We start from the raw sequence: 18,054 nt of genomic DNA on the forward strand, positions 1-18,054 counted from the left end.
TGTTTAGAAATAAAGAGACTTGATTTTAAATATAGGTTATTAAATACAAACGCTATCAGATGTGGAGGTGTAGTGGTCAACTGTTCTAATAAAGAAATACAAACCTAAGGCTACATTAAGGAAAAAGGAGAGAGGTCACTCTTAAACAATACAGTCTGCATATCATCACCTAATCACAGCATATACTCAGTGCAACTGTTAACAGAAATACATTATGCTACCATTAACAGAAAATGTCATTTAAAATGCTGAAAAGTGAGGCCAGTTCATGTCAGTGTCTAGCAAAAAAAAAAAAAAAAAGGAAAAAAGAAAAAAAAAGATTCACACCTTTAAAGAGATGACAAAGATTTGATTATTTAAGCAACATGAAACAGTGATCTCATTCTGGGGAAGGGACTGCACATTTGGCCAGGACGGAGAAGAGTGATCTGGGGGAGAACAGAGAGGATTACACTGAACAACGGCTTCTCTTGCATCTGGCACGTAGGGACATCCTGAAGACGGAGGAAGGCAGCTCCACGGCATCACACGGGGACGTGTCACATCGTCCTTGTTGTGTACCCTCGGCGCTGCACTCTGAGATCGCCCACCAGCCGGCAGGTCAGCGCTCCTCGGCGTCGCAGCAAACATGAGCTCAGCTCACGGGCACAGTTTCTTTACACATCCTGAAACCTCCAACGACTGCTGTCTGTGAGTTCTAAAGGCCTGGTGACACACGGTGCAACGTCCATGCTCCCGAGGAGGACATGGTGCCCTGCGAGGGGACGGCACGGCGCTCCGGCGAGCGTCCCAGGACAGCCGGGGCCGAGCGCGCCTCTGCCTTCAGCGAAGGCGCTAGTGAGAACGAGAATATTCTTGTAGATCGTAGATTTTCAAAATGCTGCAAAACCGTCAATATTTACATGGAAATTTGGGTGCTAAACAATTGCTAAGACGCAGCTCTGGAATGCATCAAGCTGCAAAATCTTTCATCGTTTAATTGAAAAGTTCCTGCAGCGGGCGGGAGAGTAGTTGAGGCAGAGCACTGCCCCTATAGGCAACTTCTTTGCCACCCCATCTGTTACCCCAAATGCTACATCTTAGAAACAACACTGCTGTGAAAGATTAAAATATATTTTCTACCACTCAGATGACACCAAATCTTTTCTAGATGCCAAAATAGCTGCTTTGAAAAGAGTTGAAGAAATATCAATTAAGAGCTCAAAGACATAGAGAAGGATTTGCTCATCCTTATTGGGCCAACTCCAAAACAGATTGAGAAAAGAATTAAAATAATGAGGGGAAAATGATAGATATAGGGAGTAGCTACAGTTCTGGGATCACTGGAAGTGCACATTTCAAAATGAAGACACAGAACAATGCAGATGGGACAGCACTCTGGAAGGCTATTTTTTGGGAGGGGTATATTTGCTTTCACTGCTTTTAGTGATATTTTTGTTTGCTTTTTGGTTAGTGGTATTGTGCTTGATTCTGGACTTCTTTATGTTGCCTGTTTGCTACATCCTTGGACCTCCTCTTCACCTTGTGTCTTTTCACACAAGTCTTTGGTGATTTGGTATGATAAAAATATAGAAATGCTGCAACTGCTCTGAAATAAAAAGATGTGTGCATTTAGTTACTGGGGTAGAAATGAGGTTTAAATTCTTCTATTCACATAATATGTATACAAAGGACTTTGTCCTTCCTACAGGGTGAAATCTTGGCACCACTGACATCAGTGGGAAGGCTGGCATTAACTCCCCTGGAGTCAGGCATCAAGCCTGGAGTTTGGGGTGAAGGAAGCAGGAGGCTACACCTGGTGAGCAGGAGTGCATCTCATCGCTCCCCTGCACCAGGGTCTGAGAAGTGCTGCTCCTTGGTCGGACAGAAGGGACTGGGGCAAACACTTAAGATCGCTCCCATGGCTCAGCAAAGGGAAGCCTGAGCAGAAGCTCAGAGGTTCACTAACAAACCTCATACCTTGACACCTCATGAGAGCACACCCAAGGAAACTACAGGTAGATCTGGAGCCCAGGAAGACCAGAAGGTTTCCTTTTGCATGGCAGAGGTATGAAATAAAAATCCTGAACAGAGCTACAAAGGGGCCATAAAAACTGCTCCCCATGGCCCCAGAAAAGAATTTAAGGTTTGAATAAAAGGCTGTATTCAGACAAATCCCCCACATCTTTAGGCAGATCCTGGCTCTTGATTAAGATTTGCCTGGCACAACCAACTGACAACCAGCCAGTCTGGCAAACGCAACTGATAGTGACGCACGGGGTGTTTCAACCCAACACAGCTAGGTGTAGCTCAGTTTGGGCTCCCAGATGGTCTTCAGTGGCATGGAGAAATGTAGAGGGGACATTGGAAGAAGGCTGTAGAGTGCTAGGAGCTCAGCTGACTGTTTGAGAAGCTGATCTGCATTGAGATGATGCCATGTGCTCCTGGCCCCAGTGGGGAGTGCAGTGGGAGCTTTTCAGCTAGGTAAGGCAAGACTTGGTCAATCACTGGAGATTTTTCCAATGCAAAATGCAGTTTCTGTGAAAACCAGGATTTCTGAGAAAAAAATTTCACTTCTCAATAGCTGTATTTTCTCATTTCCCAGGGGAAGAAACAGACAGTATAATTTTGGTAACCTGCTTTCTGGGCCTTTTCATGTGACCCCTTCACGCATCATCTCTGCTAGACCGGGCTCTCCAGAAGACCACCTCTTGGTAAATGCGGTGCGGTGTGATATGAATCCCACAAATACTGACACATCGTGGGAAATACTGCTCCAGTAGGCATCTCCTTGCACAAGCCAAATGCTGGCAGTAGGTTGGGATGTCTTGGGAAGAGTTGAAGGGCAGTCTCAGAAATAACACGAGTGTCCAAGCAGAAATCCATGCATTTGTGGGGTTGGTATTAAGCTGGAAGAGCTGCACACTCTTTCCCTATCAGAAAGTCCAGGAAGAGCTGTGAAAGCAATTGTGCATTCAGCTTGAGGATGATGGGCAAGAGCCTCGGAAAGCAATGCCGACGACGCTCTTCCCCTTTCCCAGCACGGTGCTCTCTGCCAGCAAACATCACTTCTGCACTAGCTGAGATTAGTCAGACAGCCTGTTTGTTTTCATAGGGATGCCTGGCTCAGCCAGCGAGTGGGCTCACAATAACATTGTTTAACCTGGTTCCACGGAAAGGAGGCAAAGCTGAGCTATTCTCTGTGTCAGGGTAAGCCACCGTGTCTGGCTAAGTCTTCCCTGGCACTTCCATGTCCGCAGCAGAAAACAAGACGTGTGACAAGACAAAACTCTTCAGGACCTTGCACGTGAACATCCTGTAGGAAGAATAACAATCGCCCAGCAGCACACAGAGGGGACAGGGCAGGCTTACCACAGGCTCCCAGCTCCTACAGGCAAGCCAGCACAAGGGTATCACCAGCTTCCCACAAACACCTCAAGAGCAAAGGGGTTGCACTCAACTTGCAGTTGCACTCAAATTTTGTGATCAGTCTGATTTAGCTTCAAAATTAGGACAAAACCATACTAAAATAGAGTAAAGAAGCAGGTGAGATCCAAGAGGCAGTGAGCACAGCCCATTATTCTCTTCTTCACAACACTCTGTAATGGGTGATTTGAAAGAAGACGGTTAATTGGTGATGCTCTGCTCTGAGGAGGCACAAATCTTGGTGCTGAGGGGAGCTCCATCACTCCAGTAGTTTCTAGCAAGGGTCTAAACATCTTGATCACAAGCAGAAGTATGGCTGGTGGGTGTCTTGAAGAGAAACATTATTAATAATTTCCAGTGGCGGCCTCGTGACTCTCCTTCAGCCATGACTTTAATTCAAAGGCCTCAGCTCTCCCACCAGGCCCGAGGCTGCACAGAGACACACCAGCTGCAAGCCAACCTGTCAGGCATGCATGGATGGGGATGGTCTTCCTCGTGCCAGCCATGCGTGGGGAGCAGAAGCTGCATGCCAAACCCACTGCCTGCTGGAGCAAAGACCTCGATGGAACCAGTGAGAAACTCGTGGCAGGTCAGCCGATGCTCCCACCGAGCCTACTTGTAGCACCTGGGGATCTGCAGGTCAGGTGCACGCTGCAGCCTTCCCCCAGCCCATCCTTACCTCAGGGGGCATCCACAACTGCTCCTCCTAGCCCTGCCTCTCACTAGGAAGGTGGTAACTCACTGCTGCTGCTGGCATTTATGGGATCTTTCTGAGATCAACCCTTGTGTGCGGTGCAAGGAGCTGAGCAGATGGGAGGAGCACCCTGATGGAGGGGCACTTGGAGGACAAGGTTGGAGCCTGACAGGCTTCCTGGCTCAGCTGCGTTCTCATTTTGCTGCTTTTAATGGAAAGCCACTCAACAGGGCCAGCTCCAGGAACTGCACAGATGGCAAAAGGTGGAGACTACTGGCATGGGGTGGTCCTTCTGCTGAAGAAGCCAGTGATGACACCCCAGTATGGAGATTTCTGTGCAGCATGAGGAGGGCAGCAGGTTGGGATCTGTCCCATGCCTTTCAGGCCTCATCCAACCCCTCTATAGAAGTTTCATCCTGTTATTTTCTCAAAGACTAAGAGTTTCTTCATTCTTCTCACCAAAACCACTGGAAATTCAGTGTTCAAGTTGTAGTGGTGAAGGTTATTTGTCATGTAAATCCTCACACTGCCTTGCAGCCCCCAGGCACTGCACCCCAGTCAAAACTACAAGCTTTCCTGGAGCACCTCGGTGCCACCAACATACAGAGCACGTTGTACGGCAGTGGCCTGAGAGCTGCGACCTGTGCTCATGGAATAATCAGGATGGGCATGCGACTGCGTGAGCAAGGACTGACCGCAGGATCCCTGCAGTTATCCACCTAGTCCCACCTGTTACCTGCTCGGGATCCCTGCCCATACACAGACACAAAGCTGGGCCATGGCTATTCCTGTAGTGACTCCACTGACATGGGAGGTGGTACCAGACCGTCATCTTTCCCCTGCAATTTCATCCATAAGACTCTGGAAGGCAGCATGGGAAGCTGCAAAACACTGCTTCTGTTCTCTACTGCATGTCCCCACACAAGAGTTTGTCTTTGCAGGAGGAAACATTTTAAACATTGCAAACAGAAACGATAAAGACAGTGCTACTGGAGAAGAACAGCAGTCAGATCACTGGAGGTAGCCTCTCAAAAAGAAAATACCTCTGGCCCAAATTCAAACCTGGTGTAAACAGAAGTCAATCTTCCAGCAACAGGGGGATTAGCCCCCACTTGCATTAGCTTTGACTTTGCTGCTTGGTGTTTATATCACTAGAGACCAAAGAATATACTTGCCAGACAAGAATAGGAATCATTAAGTCTGTGGTCCAAAGTGAGGCGCTGAACCATCTCAAAGAGTGAAGCGTGGTCAAAGTTACAGGGATTGGAAGAGATAAATTCATCCATGCCATGCTTTTGAGCTCTATCTGCATCTGTTCATTTATACATATAGAGAAAGACACCATTTAGAGAGATATAACATATTTCAGTTGACAAATACAACAGAAAAATATACAGTATGAAGCATGAAAGCTAAATATCTCTTCTTCCCTACATTGCCATTAACATTTCTCTTTGCAGGCTACATAAACGATCTTCACCTCCCATTGTCAACTTGCATCAGTTATGGACGATCTTATTGCATTTAGGCAAAAGATTTTAGAATTAACATCGTGTCAACGGCTCGTTATAGTGCATTTATTCTGTACTTAAAACCAGAACACAAACCAAATAACTTACTCTGTATCTTACAATGCACTACCAGTTAACAGAGTTTTGGCTCACAGACGTAAATTAGTTCCTATTTAGTTAGTTGTGGTTAATTATAATAGATTCTGCCATTCTAGTGAAGTTATAGCTGTAGCATTTTTTCTCTAAATTTACTAGGTTTTCTAGGTATCAAACCATTTACATTGTTCTTTTTCCAAATGCCAATGTTTGCCTCCCAGGGCAATTTTTTCTAACGGCGACTTTAAATGCTACCTCCAAGAAATAAAAAGACGCTCTTTTAAGCATTGCTAATAAGTTAAATTGATGTGTAGTTTGTTATCACTGAGGAGGTAACCTGATAGCACGCTGGAGCTGCCAGTCATCCTGCCAGGGACACGATTTCCTCTGCTTGGATTACGAGCTGCCATTTTTTTTGTGAATTAACAGCCTCACCGTATTCACACATCTCTGCTTTGGGTGACGTTTACAGGCACTAACTCCTAGGGGCTAATTAATTAATCTCAACATGGTTAACTAAAAATACACCAAATTCACCGGTTGAAATGAAGCCGCCGATGCAGCCTGGGTGCGGCCAGCCGGGACCCTGCTGGGAGCAGGCTTTGTTCCACCAGCGACCGGGGAATTAAAAGACACCTTTCACTCGGTTTTGTCCGTGCTCAGCTTCCTACTATATGGGTTCTTGCCAAATCCTCGACAAATAGAATGGGATTTAAATCCTTCCCCTGTTTATAGCCTCCTAGGGGAACTGGGTGGCCTTGAAACAATGTGGCTGAAAGGACACAAAAATGCAGTTTTCTGCAGTAGTACTAAAAGGTAACTGTATTTGTTTTAAAACAAAATCGCTCTTTACCAGAAGAAACAGAAATCCTTAATTAAAAAGAAAAGAATAAAAGGAGCTTTAAATGATAATGAGATAGCATTCTTTTATGTATGTTTTATTTAACTATTTATATTAATCTGTGAAGGATGGCATGGCTTCCTAATACCTCGTTCATGTCTGTGCTCTCACATATTGCTGATCATCGAAAGCAATCTTTGCATTTTCTGTATAGTCTGTCGTTAGCTATATACAAACTATATAAATAACATCACCCACTGGAAGAAAATCAGACAAATTAAAACATGTAACATTTCAATTAGCTGCTAGCAATACTTAATTCAGCAGTGGCTGGCAATTTTCCTCATTAAAACCCTGCTGAATAAACGCTGTGTATTTTATTTTTTTTTAAAACGGGTTCTACACTTTTTGAGGGTCCTTTCCTCTCTGTCGCTTCATGTAATGGCTCCTGCCTGCCTCCCCTCTGCCTCTCTCCCTCCGGTCCCAAATCCCCCCCTCTGCCTCCACCGGCGGCTCCGTGCATTCAGCGCAGGGACAGGAAAGCAGCCGGCGGTGCCGAGCGAGATGGCAGCAGCAGGGCTGGCTCTGGGGACGGGGACAAGCTCCCTGGCCACAGCATCACCTATACGGCACAGACAGTCTCTGGCACCCTTGGGTGGAAGGCATGAAGCCCACCCAGCCCCGGGTCTTGCAGCAGCAGGCCGCAGCCTGCCTGTTTCGACAGCTTTCTGCCCGTTATCTCTGTCCCTTTGGGCCAGGATCGATCTGATGGAGCTCCCAAAGAGTTTGTCTCTGCTGCTCCTGAGTCCATCCCTAGCGCCCACAAAATGCTTTAGCAGATATTAAAAATAGCCTGATAATGGATTGTTGCTCTCCCGGGTTCCTCTGAGTTGACTGCAAGCTGACAAATTGGCTGGAGGCCTTAATTTGCCAGCTTCACTCAGAGATTTTATTACTTTTCAATTAGGAGCCCTGATACACTGTCAATCCTCTTGCTCTGCAAGCAAGGCTCTGCGATTTGAGTAAATCAGCTGGAAACGTGAAGAGTCCCCTAGCCCTTTAGCTGGTGAACTTCTCTGAGCAGATGTGTGAGGAAGCATGTTGGAAATGATTTTTTTTTACTCCAAACTAATCAACTTTCCCCACTTTGTGCTCTCAGAAGAAGGCGGATACGGAGCACACCTCTGGGTGTGTGAGTAGGCCGAAGCTCTGTGGTGCTGGTGGAGCAGAGGCTCTGGCCTGTGCTTGCTAAAATCTCTCTGCTCAGGGCAGGAGCATGGAAAATTTATGGCAATTGCTAAGAACTGGCAGAGCACTTGACTGGCCTTCACAACTGCCCACGCTCAGGGGAAGTTTTACTTGTGGGCATCACCGTGTTGGGTGCCTGCTGGAAAACCCATTTCCCCAAACCTCCCCATCTCAGAACAACCACGGAAGAGGGAGGAAGCGGGCATGGCACCGCATGAGCCTGCAAGACCAAAATGCTTTTCAAGGAAATATGAGCAAGAACTCTGCTCAGTTGGTGATTTAAAGTGTGATTTTCTGACATGAAAAGGAAGACAAACAGCTGCAGTTCCCCCCACACTGACCCAGTGCCACAGATCCCATGTCTCCAAATCAACTGGGATAAAGCAGGCATGGCTGGAACTAGAGCTGTCTCCGCAGGACGATGACACACATGTATTTCTCTAAAATGTCACACCTGCACTGGTCTAGAGGCTTAAAATTCTTAAGAATAGCTAGGAGAAGGTTAAAAAAGGACAGCCCTACGCTAAACTTAGCTTCCCTTAATTATTAGAAGATAAACACATAATTTGTAATTTATTTTTGCATTTTGATTTTTCTAAGGGACTCACTTTTTAAAATGAAATTTAAATATCAAATAGGTACCAAATTAGGTACCAAAAATAGGTATCAATGTAGGTACCAAAAACATTAAACTTCCTAGAAAACACAAAAAGACAAGGATAGATCTAAATATATTGTTCCTCCACTCCAGACAGCTGATCTGTGATTTAAAATAATCCTGACATCTGCATATAAAATTTTATCTATAATTGTCCTCTTTCAAAATGGTTTGCCCAGTCTCATGATATTTTAAATAAAGTACAAAGTGCGAGTGGCTAATATTCATACCCAAACTGTACAGCTAATTTGTAAGTACTTTAAATTAATTGTTTCAGTCAAATACAGCTGCTTTTTTGACCCTGTTCTGTTATTCCAGTCAAAAAGAAAGGAGAGACCAAAGAAAGAAAGTTATATGATGCTCCAGTAACTTACAATCCCTTTCCAAGGTGCCGTGCCAAGCTAGCTGGTGCTTCTTTGTTCAGGCCCCAGACAAAATGCTGCTGCAGGCCTCCAGAAGTTATCTTACATATTTAGACAAGCTGCACACAAGTGCAGCTGAAAGGTGTTCGATGGTGGTCTCAGAAGGGAGGCTGCGAGGAGAGGTAAATTGGCAGCACAGACTCCACAAACCTTTCTTCTTGAAAACTACAGACTCCGGCCTTTTGTGCAACACTCGGGGGCTTACATTATTGTCTGCTCTTAACTACTGCCTTTTTCATTTTGTTCATCTTTATCCAGTTTGCGTTTTCCACTGACTCCATTAACTAGCCCTCCGCCAAACACGCACCCTGTGCAAGTGTTTGAAATCAGACCCTTCAAGGTTTGCCAGTGTCGGGAACACAAAGACTGCAACAACAACAACAACAACAACAATGAACAACAAAGGACTGTCCCACCATTTTGTCCTATGTTCTCTCTTCCTCTTTATCTAACTGTTGTTTAAAAAGGAAGAGACAAAACGGTCAAATATCTCATTCTTGTTTTTTTGTCTGTTTGTTTGCTATTTTGTTTTTTAAATATATTTCACTGCTCTCTGCATTTCTTTGGCTAGAGTAGTAATTTTGGCAGATTTTGCTCTGTGAGTGATGAAGTTAATGTTGGGGGACAAGCTCCATAAAAGAATTCTTGTTATAAAAGGCTGTAGGTAGCCATTTTATTGTAAGAATTTTTTACTCCAGATTTCTTTCTTTTCGTTAATGAATGACTTTTAGTACCAAAGGCAACTTAAAAATCCAGTAAATTTTACGACATGTTTGTTTATTAAAACAAAAAACAAAACAAAAAAAAACTAAAACCAAAACCAAACAAGTGTAAATTAAAAGGTGACTTTGTATCTTACTCATCTGGAAAATGTGTGCTTGTCATATCTGCTTGACATTACAAGAATGAAGATGTGGTTTGGACAGTAACAAACAATGACACTAGTCAACCTCATCAGGAGACATGAAATAAAGGAATGACAATGATTGATGGCAGCTATTCATTTACAGATACGTCTAGAAAAGTCTTCACTGGCATGGTCGAGCAAGTGGGAGAAGTTCTCCCATCCCAGGGGCGAGGGGCGGCGGCATGCCCACCCTTGACTGGGCGCTCTAAGGGGCGGTGAGGTCCCCTCATGCTCTGGCTGCCTGCGCAGGGCTAGCTACACGCTCGGGCTGCAACTTGTGAACGACATTCGGAGGGGAAGAGGCTGGAACCTCATTTTGTTTGGCTGTGTGGAGTGAGAGGCTTTACGAGCAGATAGCAGTGTTCTGGGGGAAAGATAACGTGCCGGGCTTCAAAATGCCAAGAGCGTTGCTTACGAGCGAGCTGCTGGCAATGACTGGTGACTTACCCGTCCCCTCCTCGGGTGCACCGTGGCACTGCCACGGCCGAAAGGGGACTGTGTGTGTCCCAGGCTGCGCCCCCTGCGCACAGCACGGCGAGCGGCATCGCGGCGAGCAGCATCACAGGGAGCTGCATCGCGGGGAGCTGCATCCCAGCGCCGCCCTGCCAGCAGCCCCGGCTCTCAGCTGGCTCAGCTCGCCCCTCAGCTGGGTGCCTACGGCCTCCTCTTTCATTTTGTTCCGTCTTAGAAGGTAGCTTGAGATTTAATCGGCTGCTTGTTCCTTTGTTTTATTGCTTTTCCCCTGCTGCAAACCAATTCCTTTCTGCTCAAGTTGCACTTTTAAGAAACGGTTAAGAATTTCCCTGTACATCACCAGACACACTGTGCACTGAACTGAAACCTATGTTACCTGATGTTTGGTAGTTAAATGAATAAGAATTTGTACTACGCACTTATATAATTCCTCGTGTAGTAAGTTAAAAGCACATTTTTAGAACAGCTATTTATAATAGAGAGCATTGTTTTGCAGCTTTTTTTATAACTATTTAAAAATATTTTGAATTGGATGACTGTGGAACCCTGCGAATTTATATTTCATAAGTTAGAGCCCCATGCTTCTTACAGCATGTTGATGTGATTTACAGGCTATATTTCAAATTCATGCAAGTTGTGTGAGAACTGAAGTAACATTTTAATTCTGCATTCCTGCAATGAAGCCTCTGCAAGTTGACAATACAGAAGACACAGCAGCGTTCTCATGATATCTCTATCTATCTAACAAAAATAAAGCAATTAAAGCACGAAAAACAATAAAAAAATCTAACAGGATAGCAATGCATTGTAGTGCAAATACATGTAATGTTGCCAGACCCAAGTTCATTCATTCGTTCACTCTTTCTTTCTTTCTTTCAAAGTGGCAAAAATCTGTATTTCCATCAAATTAAACTTTTTGTGGTAAAGTCTGGTAAGAATCCTCTTTGGAAATCCAAACATTTAGGAAAAGAAAAAAGAAAGAAAAAAGGAAGTGTCTGCTGAGAAGGAATTCTGCCTGCTACCCAGGGGTATAGTTACACACACGCACATACTCACACACAGAAAAAAAAAAAAGAAGAAAAAGAAACAAAAGGCGAAAGGAGAAAAAAAGGAGTCTCGATTGATGGCCAGGAGGGATGACACCACCTGTTCCTTCTCATAATTGCATTCAGATACTCTGGATACATATTTGCCAGCTCTCATGACCCACTGATGCTATTCCCTCCTAAGGAAAGCAGGCACTCACCAGGTATTAGAGAAGCAAGCTTTTGGCACCAATAGAGGATTTGTGTATTTAAGTACGTGTTTACGCCTGAACAAAGACTAAAGGGAAGCTCTTTTACAGCACGAGTTTGTGCTTTTAGCTTTTTGAAAGCAGGTGTCCCAGTAGGTAAAGGTAACGATACAGGACAAAATAATTCCTCTGCCTTATCCTTTAGCAAACGTTGCTTTGATTGGTGGCTGAGACCCCCACTAAAAGATGTTTTTACAATTATCTGGGGGAGCAGCAGCAGCCCCTCCGTGCCTGACGTATTTCGCTGCCAAAATCACCCCCTGCTGTGTTGACGTGAGAGGAAACTACCAAACCTGGGTGACTCAGGCTTGCTCTCACAAGGCATGCGTGCAGGTGGAGGGGCATTTTTTGGCTTCTGCGGCGTCCTGCACCTTGTCTAGACCTCGTCGGGCCTCCTGCCCTACCTTGCTAGGCTTTGAGGAGTCCGTGGTTAGCCCCGCACGCTGGTGCGTTGCACCAAGCTTGGCATCGGAACGGAAGGAAAGGAAATTGTGAGAGTGCAAAATGATCTGTTTTCAGGCAGTAAGCAGTCAACTAGATGTAAATTCCATGAAACAAAAGAAGGTATTATTTACAGTTTTATTGTGATGTTAATTGATATTTACATCTCGGAATGAAAAATAGAAATGTTAATGATTGGCTTTACTAAGAGGATCACTTGATGCCAATGTGAAAGCCAGGGAGAGAAGGCAATTATGCAAACATCACATGCATCCTAATTTCAGTATGGAAACTTACATTTCAAACCTAAATTCAGGAAAATAACATGGAAAGTTTGTACTACAAAATCTAAACATGAGAAAGATTTAAGAGAAGAAAAAGCACATTGCATATGTCAGATAATCTAGTCTGATTATCTGAGCTGTGCTAGCTACAGGGAAGCACTTACCCTTGAGTCCAGCTAGAAGTTAGCAGGGTAAGAAGGAACAAACCAGAATAACATAAAGACTAGCAACAAGGCTCAGGAAAGCAGACAGGAGCCCTAACCTAGCAGCTAAATATTTGGGTTCAAGCAAAGAATGAAAAAGAAACTTAAAGAAAACCAAACCAACCAAAAATAAAACACAGCTGAAAAATTTCTTATGAAGCTCAATAAACCTAGCTACTTATTATGGGGGAACAAATCATTACAAATTCGCAAAACAACCAACTCTTTGTATATGGTGTATATGGTCATTAAATATAAACAGACATTAAAAATGAAATATAACCACAAGTGATACGTAAGACAATTACTGACCAATCTTCAATGTTAAAAAGAAAATGGTTTCAAAAAAAAAAAGAATGTTGAGCATGTTTGGGAATTTTGTTCAATGCATCACTAACACAGAACGAACAAAGATTGGTGCTTTCAGACAAGTGACCACTTTTATGAAGCTTAAATATTGCCAAAAGGTGTAGTATGTATTGGCAGCATTATTGACCATAATACTGTGCATGATTTCAACAGTAAACAAGAACAGTTTGTTTTTTTTTTCTTTTATAATGCAAATATTGGAGAAAAGCACAACTTTGCGGTAATGGATTTTTTCTTTCAAATTGTAGCAAAATAAAAAAGCAAACTTCACTCTAACAGGGATTGTTCACCCACATAAAAAGGACTGTAGTCATACAAAAATTAATGAATAGCAGGATCTATTTTTTCAGTACTTCAAATGCAAATAAAATATATTCCACCCTTGTTCGGAGCTGTCTGCTTACTTCCAAGACAAGCGTTGCTATCGGATGCCTGATGAGAATTTCAGCAGTGCTCTGAGTTTGTATTTACTAATTCAAATGAGGCGGGAACCTCATGAATTCACTATTGCTCCCAGGTTTCTCAAACAGCAAAATATGTTCTTCTCAAGTTTGTTTAACAGACAGCTCCATTACAGGAGTGGAAGGCTGGATTTTCTCTGCATGTGCATGCATGCGCATGTGCCATCTCGGACTGCTACAACATGAATGCTAGGACGACGGTTACTCATCAAACTGCTTAACATTTACTTCTTTGCAAATCCTTCATTTACCACAGCCTCTAATAAGCACAAATATATGACACGTATAAAGATAAACGAAATGTCTTGCAAAAGTCCTTACCTTTCTGCAGGTCGAAAAATAAAAATAATTTAAAGAAAACGAAAACAAAAAACAAAAACAACAAAAAACAGTAACAAACCAAGACCCTTTAAAAATGCAATACTTGATAAGATTGAATTTCAAGACTGAAGGAGCTGAGATGTGTATTTGTGTATTTAAGACTCGTGATAAGCCATCATGTGTGGCATGCATGATTCACTTCTGCTGCTTCTTATTAAACTGCTGTGCCCAATGACTTTTTTCAATGAGTATCGCTGCATACATACATTAAAATATGAAAAACGAGCAGGCCTTGCTGTTGAGATGAAGGGATACTGCGGCATGCATCCCTCCTTCTCCTGCAGGATGAAGACTTGGTGCACCAAGAGGTTCCACAGGGATCCTGATCCCAGGCAGGAGGAGGAAGGAATACTGAGGAACAAACACACTATTTGCACGGCCTGGGGGATGCTGAAGAAGCAAATCATGACCAGGATGAGGAGCTGAGTGGTTTCCATGCTTTGGCACAACACAGCTGGAAGGGCTTCCCAGCAAAAAGGGGAGCCTGAAGCCACCCAGCTTGTGAGGAAGACACATTGCTGATGGAAAGAGGCAATGAAGAGGCTGAATGATCTGGATTTGGAGCTGCTATTGAGTGAGGGAAACAGGTCAGATCCTGACCCCCAGATGCCCTGCAGGTCCAGGGGTGAAATCTCCCAGGGAACCTAAGTTTGGGTTTGGCTCTCCTCACTCACACAGCATTTGGCTGTGCAGGGTGACAACACCTCACGGACCTGAGAACCTCCTTTCCTCCCCCAAAATCCTGGCAGGCTTTTTGCTGTGGGTGCTGCCAGGCAATTACCATGTCTGGGAAAGAGGCCTCCTCTCTTTGCCCAGGAGACCCCACGTATGGGTCTGGCAAAATGAAAACTCCATAAACTCCAGCACAAAGTGCCTGGTATTTCCTACAACTTTTTGACGCAACATTTTGGGTAGAGGTAAGCACAACCCACTTGTAGGAAGCCCGTGCCTACCTCCCATCTTGGCTTTCTGAGAGGCGTTCTTCCCCCCAGATCCCAATCCTTTACACCTTTTGCCCCCCCCAAACCAGTTACTTGAATGGGATGAACAGGATGAGGGGCACTGAAATGGAAACACTGTCTATGTGTCTACCAAGCTGCATCATGCTACATCCTCATTCACAGCAGCAGCAACGCGGGGCAGACAGGAGTCCAAAATAAGCAGGCATGTGGAGGACACACACACAAAAAGGGCAAACAGCTGTTTTCTGCTGTAAAATTGATTGTACAGATATATGTCTTGCATTGTTATTATAAAAAAATATTGACATGAAGAAGTTAAACCTATAAAAAGATGTTTTAATATTTGTAAGTCAGGGGTAGATTTTCTGGGTTCCTTATAACAAGGGATTAAGAATCATAACAGCCTCATAGAGACTATTTTAACTGTTTAAAACTGATCTAATTAGAATTTACTAATATTTGCACTTTTCCTTATTTTAATTCTATTTTATCATACTAATTCCTCACTTTTGCTGAAATGAACGAGAACTGCTGTATGTCACACCACAAAGGGATTTGAGATGTGCTATCAAGGTACCATCAAACAAAAAATGAGCAAAGAGAACACTACATTTTCAAGACAAAAGAAATTGGTCTAAATTTGAAATTAACAGAACTGGGTATAACTGCACAGGACATGCTGCATAACTACAACTTAAAAGATGATTGCTTTAAATTCACATCTAACTGGCCTGCAAAGCAACCTGTTAAAAATACCATATGTTTTCCTACAGTTGAATATTCAACAGTAGACCTCTTTTTTTTGTGCGCATTTCATACTTGCGAGATTTGCACCTGTAGTTCTGAGCACGTGATACATTTGATAGACAACTAATGGCACTAATGAATTGCTCTGATCTCGGTCTGCAGTTTGTTGTGTGGGGGTAAAATGGGTGTCTGCAGAAAGCAAGTGGGGTCTTGGGCTCTCAGATCCGAGTCTCTTATTTATCAAGTATTGCACTTTCAAATAATCATTGATAATTTCCCAAGGAATTTTGTTTTATTGGGCTTGGTTTTGTTAAACACACACATTAACTGGTTCTGGATCCACTGATGTAAAAAGCAGCTTAATGATAATGAAAAAGAACTGTTTTGGAATCAAAAACACGTGCGTGAATATTGATTTATATCAATGCAGAAAATCTTTCCATCAAAGACTTCTGCCCTCTAAGAGAACTTAGTTACTTACAAAATTGAGAGATTGGGGCGTCTAGCTGGGGAACATTTCCTCCTTTAGCATTTAGCTTTTGCACTTGGGTAGGCGGCACAGGTTTGTGAGACTGCCCAGTGGCTCGGTACATGGCTTGGACCCACAGGATGCGGTCCTGCTCATCGTCACTTGCAAAAATCACCGTGTCTCCTTCCTTCACAGCGTTGAAGAATGCTCTGCCGCCTTCCAAACCTGTCAGGAGAGGAAGGCAGGTTTTTAAAGTGGCACCAAATTTCCACAGACTTTAGGCTGGCAATGGGCATTCACCAGCCACCCACAGCCCCATCACTCTGGGTGCCCCCCAGCGAACCCAGGGCTTGCCCTGCACAAGAGCTCCTTGGCTGGGTGCTCGTTTCCATTTCAGCCCCAATTCAGCACCCTTCTTCCCATCTCCCCACCATCAGAATAAAGCTGGAATCAAGGTCTTGACCGCAAACCTACTACATCTATCGTCGTCTCCTCTGTGGGACACCATTATCCAGGACATGGGGAGGATCAACACACTCAGTGTTGCCCCACTGAAATAACAGAAACGTGGTGCTCCTCCACTTGAAGGAGTGTCTCAGCACCACGTACACAAGCAGGCACCTCCAGGTACCAGGGGCCTTCCTGCCCCTTCCCCTCACATGCATCTACCAGAGAGAAAACGGGACAGCCAAAAATGCTGGGTCGGTCCCAAAAATATTTTCTACCGTAAGTACAGGCATAGCTGCTAATCTTTTATTTAGGGAATATAATCTGGAGGCAGAGGTTGGGATTATCACTCAATCTGTGCATTCAGTTCCCAGCCAAACTGCACTGGGATGTACGCATCTAATTCACTTGGGCTCCCCAGAAAAGACGAGTCTTCCCCTCCTCTTGTGCAACTCCTTCCATCTATTTATAGGAAAGTCATGCATAGCTAATGATCAGTCTAAACACAAACATATTTACAATAAATGCTGATCGCAGTTCAGCAGCAAGCAGGGAGGGAGGATCCCAGCTGGGGAGCTGCGTTCAGCGCCGCGAGTGGCAGCAAGCGGCCGGCCGCCCTACCTGGCTGCGGGTCGGTGTAGTCCACAGTGTATCCGTCGAGCTGCAGCAGCTCTTGAGGTTCGGCTTTTTTCTCCCGGTAGCTGCACATAGCAAACGTATATTGACTAACCTGAAGGAAATCACAAAGCTAAGATGGCACCGGGTGACCACGGCAAGGCAATCCGAGCTGCTCACGAACATGGTTTATGGGGACTGGGGGGTGTGGGGTCATTTCAGTGGTCATTGCTGATGAGACACACTAAACTTTTACCACGCTTTCTCGAAGCACTCTCTTACCATCCCCTGCCGAGGCAGGCACCTAATTCCCCGCATCGGTGCATACAGGGGTTTAATTTCCTCCCGACGAGGGAGCGCCACGCTTTAAAAAACTCTATCACTCATCCCCAGACAAGTGCAAGAGTGACACCCTGTCACAAACAATGCGAGCTAAATTGCTAGGTGCCAGTCATATTAAAGCAATCTTAAGATCCCACTGATCTCGGCAGTTGTTGTCATCAGTGCTGTAAATGGCAGCTCTCACTCCTCTGAGGTACCATCTGCATGACACGACGCATTCAATGTCAAGCTCTTGACGGAAGCCGACTGGGCTGCGGGGTTTCTGCCAGGCCCTCCCATCGCCGTCGGGAGGCCATCAGCCCGCATCAAGGCCCCGCTCGCGCTCCCCGCGATCTGGATGGGCGGCGAGGAGCCCGGCCGGAGAGGAGAGAAGAGGAGAGAGAGGGGAGGAGAGGATTCTCCGTGCTCCGGGCTAGGAACTCACGGGGGGAATTTACTGTCAAATGATTTCAAGTGACTTCGGGAAGGTTGTGTCACATCTCGGACGCCTTACGTAATTTTATTAGGGTGGACATCTTCTTGACCTCTGGAGGAAACTTTGGCTTCCGAGGGGGTCTTTAAAACTCTGGTGGGTGGCAGAGGATCGTACTCGTCATTTTTTGGGAGTCGGGAAAGATCCTGAAAGATGGGCTTCACGTGAGCAGCTGCTCCCTCTGCACCAAGCAAGCAGCTGGGGGATTTTGCCTCCAAACTCCAGAGGAACCGTTCTCTTATAAATACACATCCAGCATACATTTTGGTGGCATCTATCGCTAATAAAATGTCATTTATTTAAATCGGGGG

General features: G+C 44.7%; 1 protein-coding gene across 5 annotated transcripts in view; it reads right to left on the bottom strand.

Annotated features, from left to right (window-relative positions):
• The window catches only part of CADPS (calcium dependent secretion activator), a 194,854-nt gene that overhangs the window by 75,138 nt on the left and 101,662 nt on the right, over positions 1-18,054 (bottom strand). For 3 of the 5 annotated variants that reach the window (XM_032193989.1, XM_032193988.1, XM_032193987.1), the window contains exons 10-12: positions 16,936-17,044; positions 15,880-16,092; positions 5,275-5,411 (exon numbers count right to left, since the gene is read on the bottom strand). In XM_032193989.1, the coding sequence (XP_032049880.1) occupies positions 5,275-5,411; positions 15,880-16,092; positions 16,936-17,044 (459 nt within the window). Of the gene's footprint in view, positions 1-5,274; positions 5,412-12,439; positions 12,452-15,879; positions 16,093-16,935; positions 17,045-18,054 lie in introns of all 5 variants that reach the window. The other 2 variants (XM_032193986.1, XM_032193985.1) reach the window with 1 other exon arrangement.

The sequence above is a fragment of the Aythya fuligula genome, chromosome 10 (genome assembly GCF_009819795.1).
Source record: "Aythya fuligula isolate bAytFul2 chromosome 10, bAytFul2.pri, whole genome shotgun sequence".
NCBI lineage: Eukaryota > Metazoa > Chordata > Aves > Anseriformes > Anatidae > Aythya > Aythya fuligula.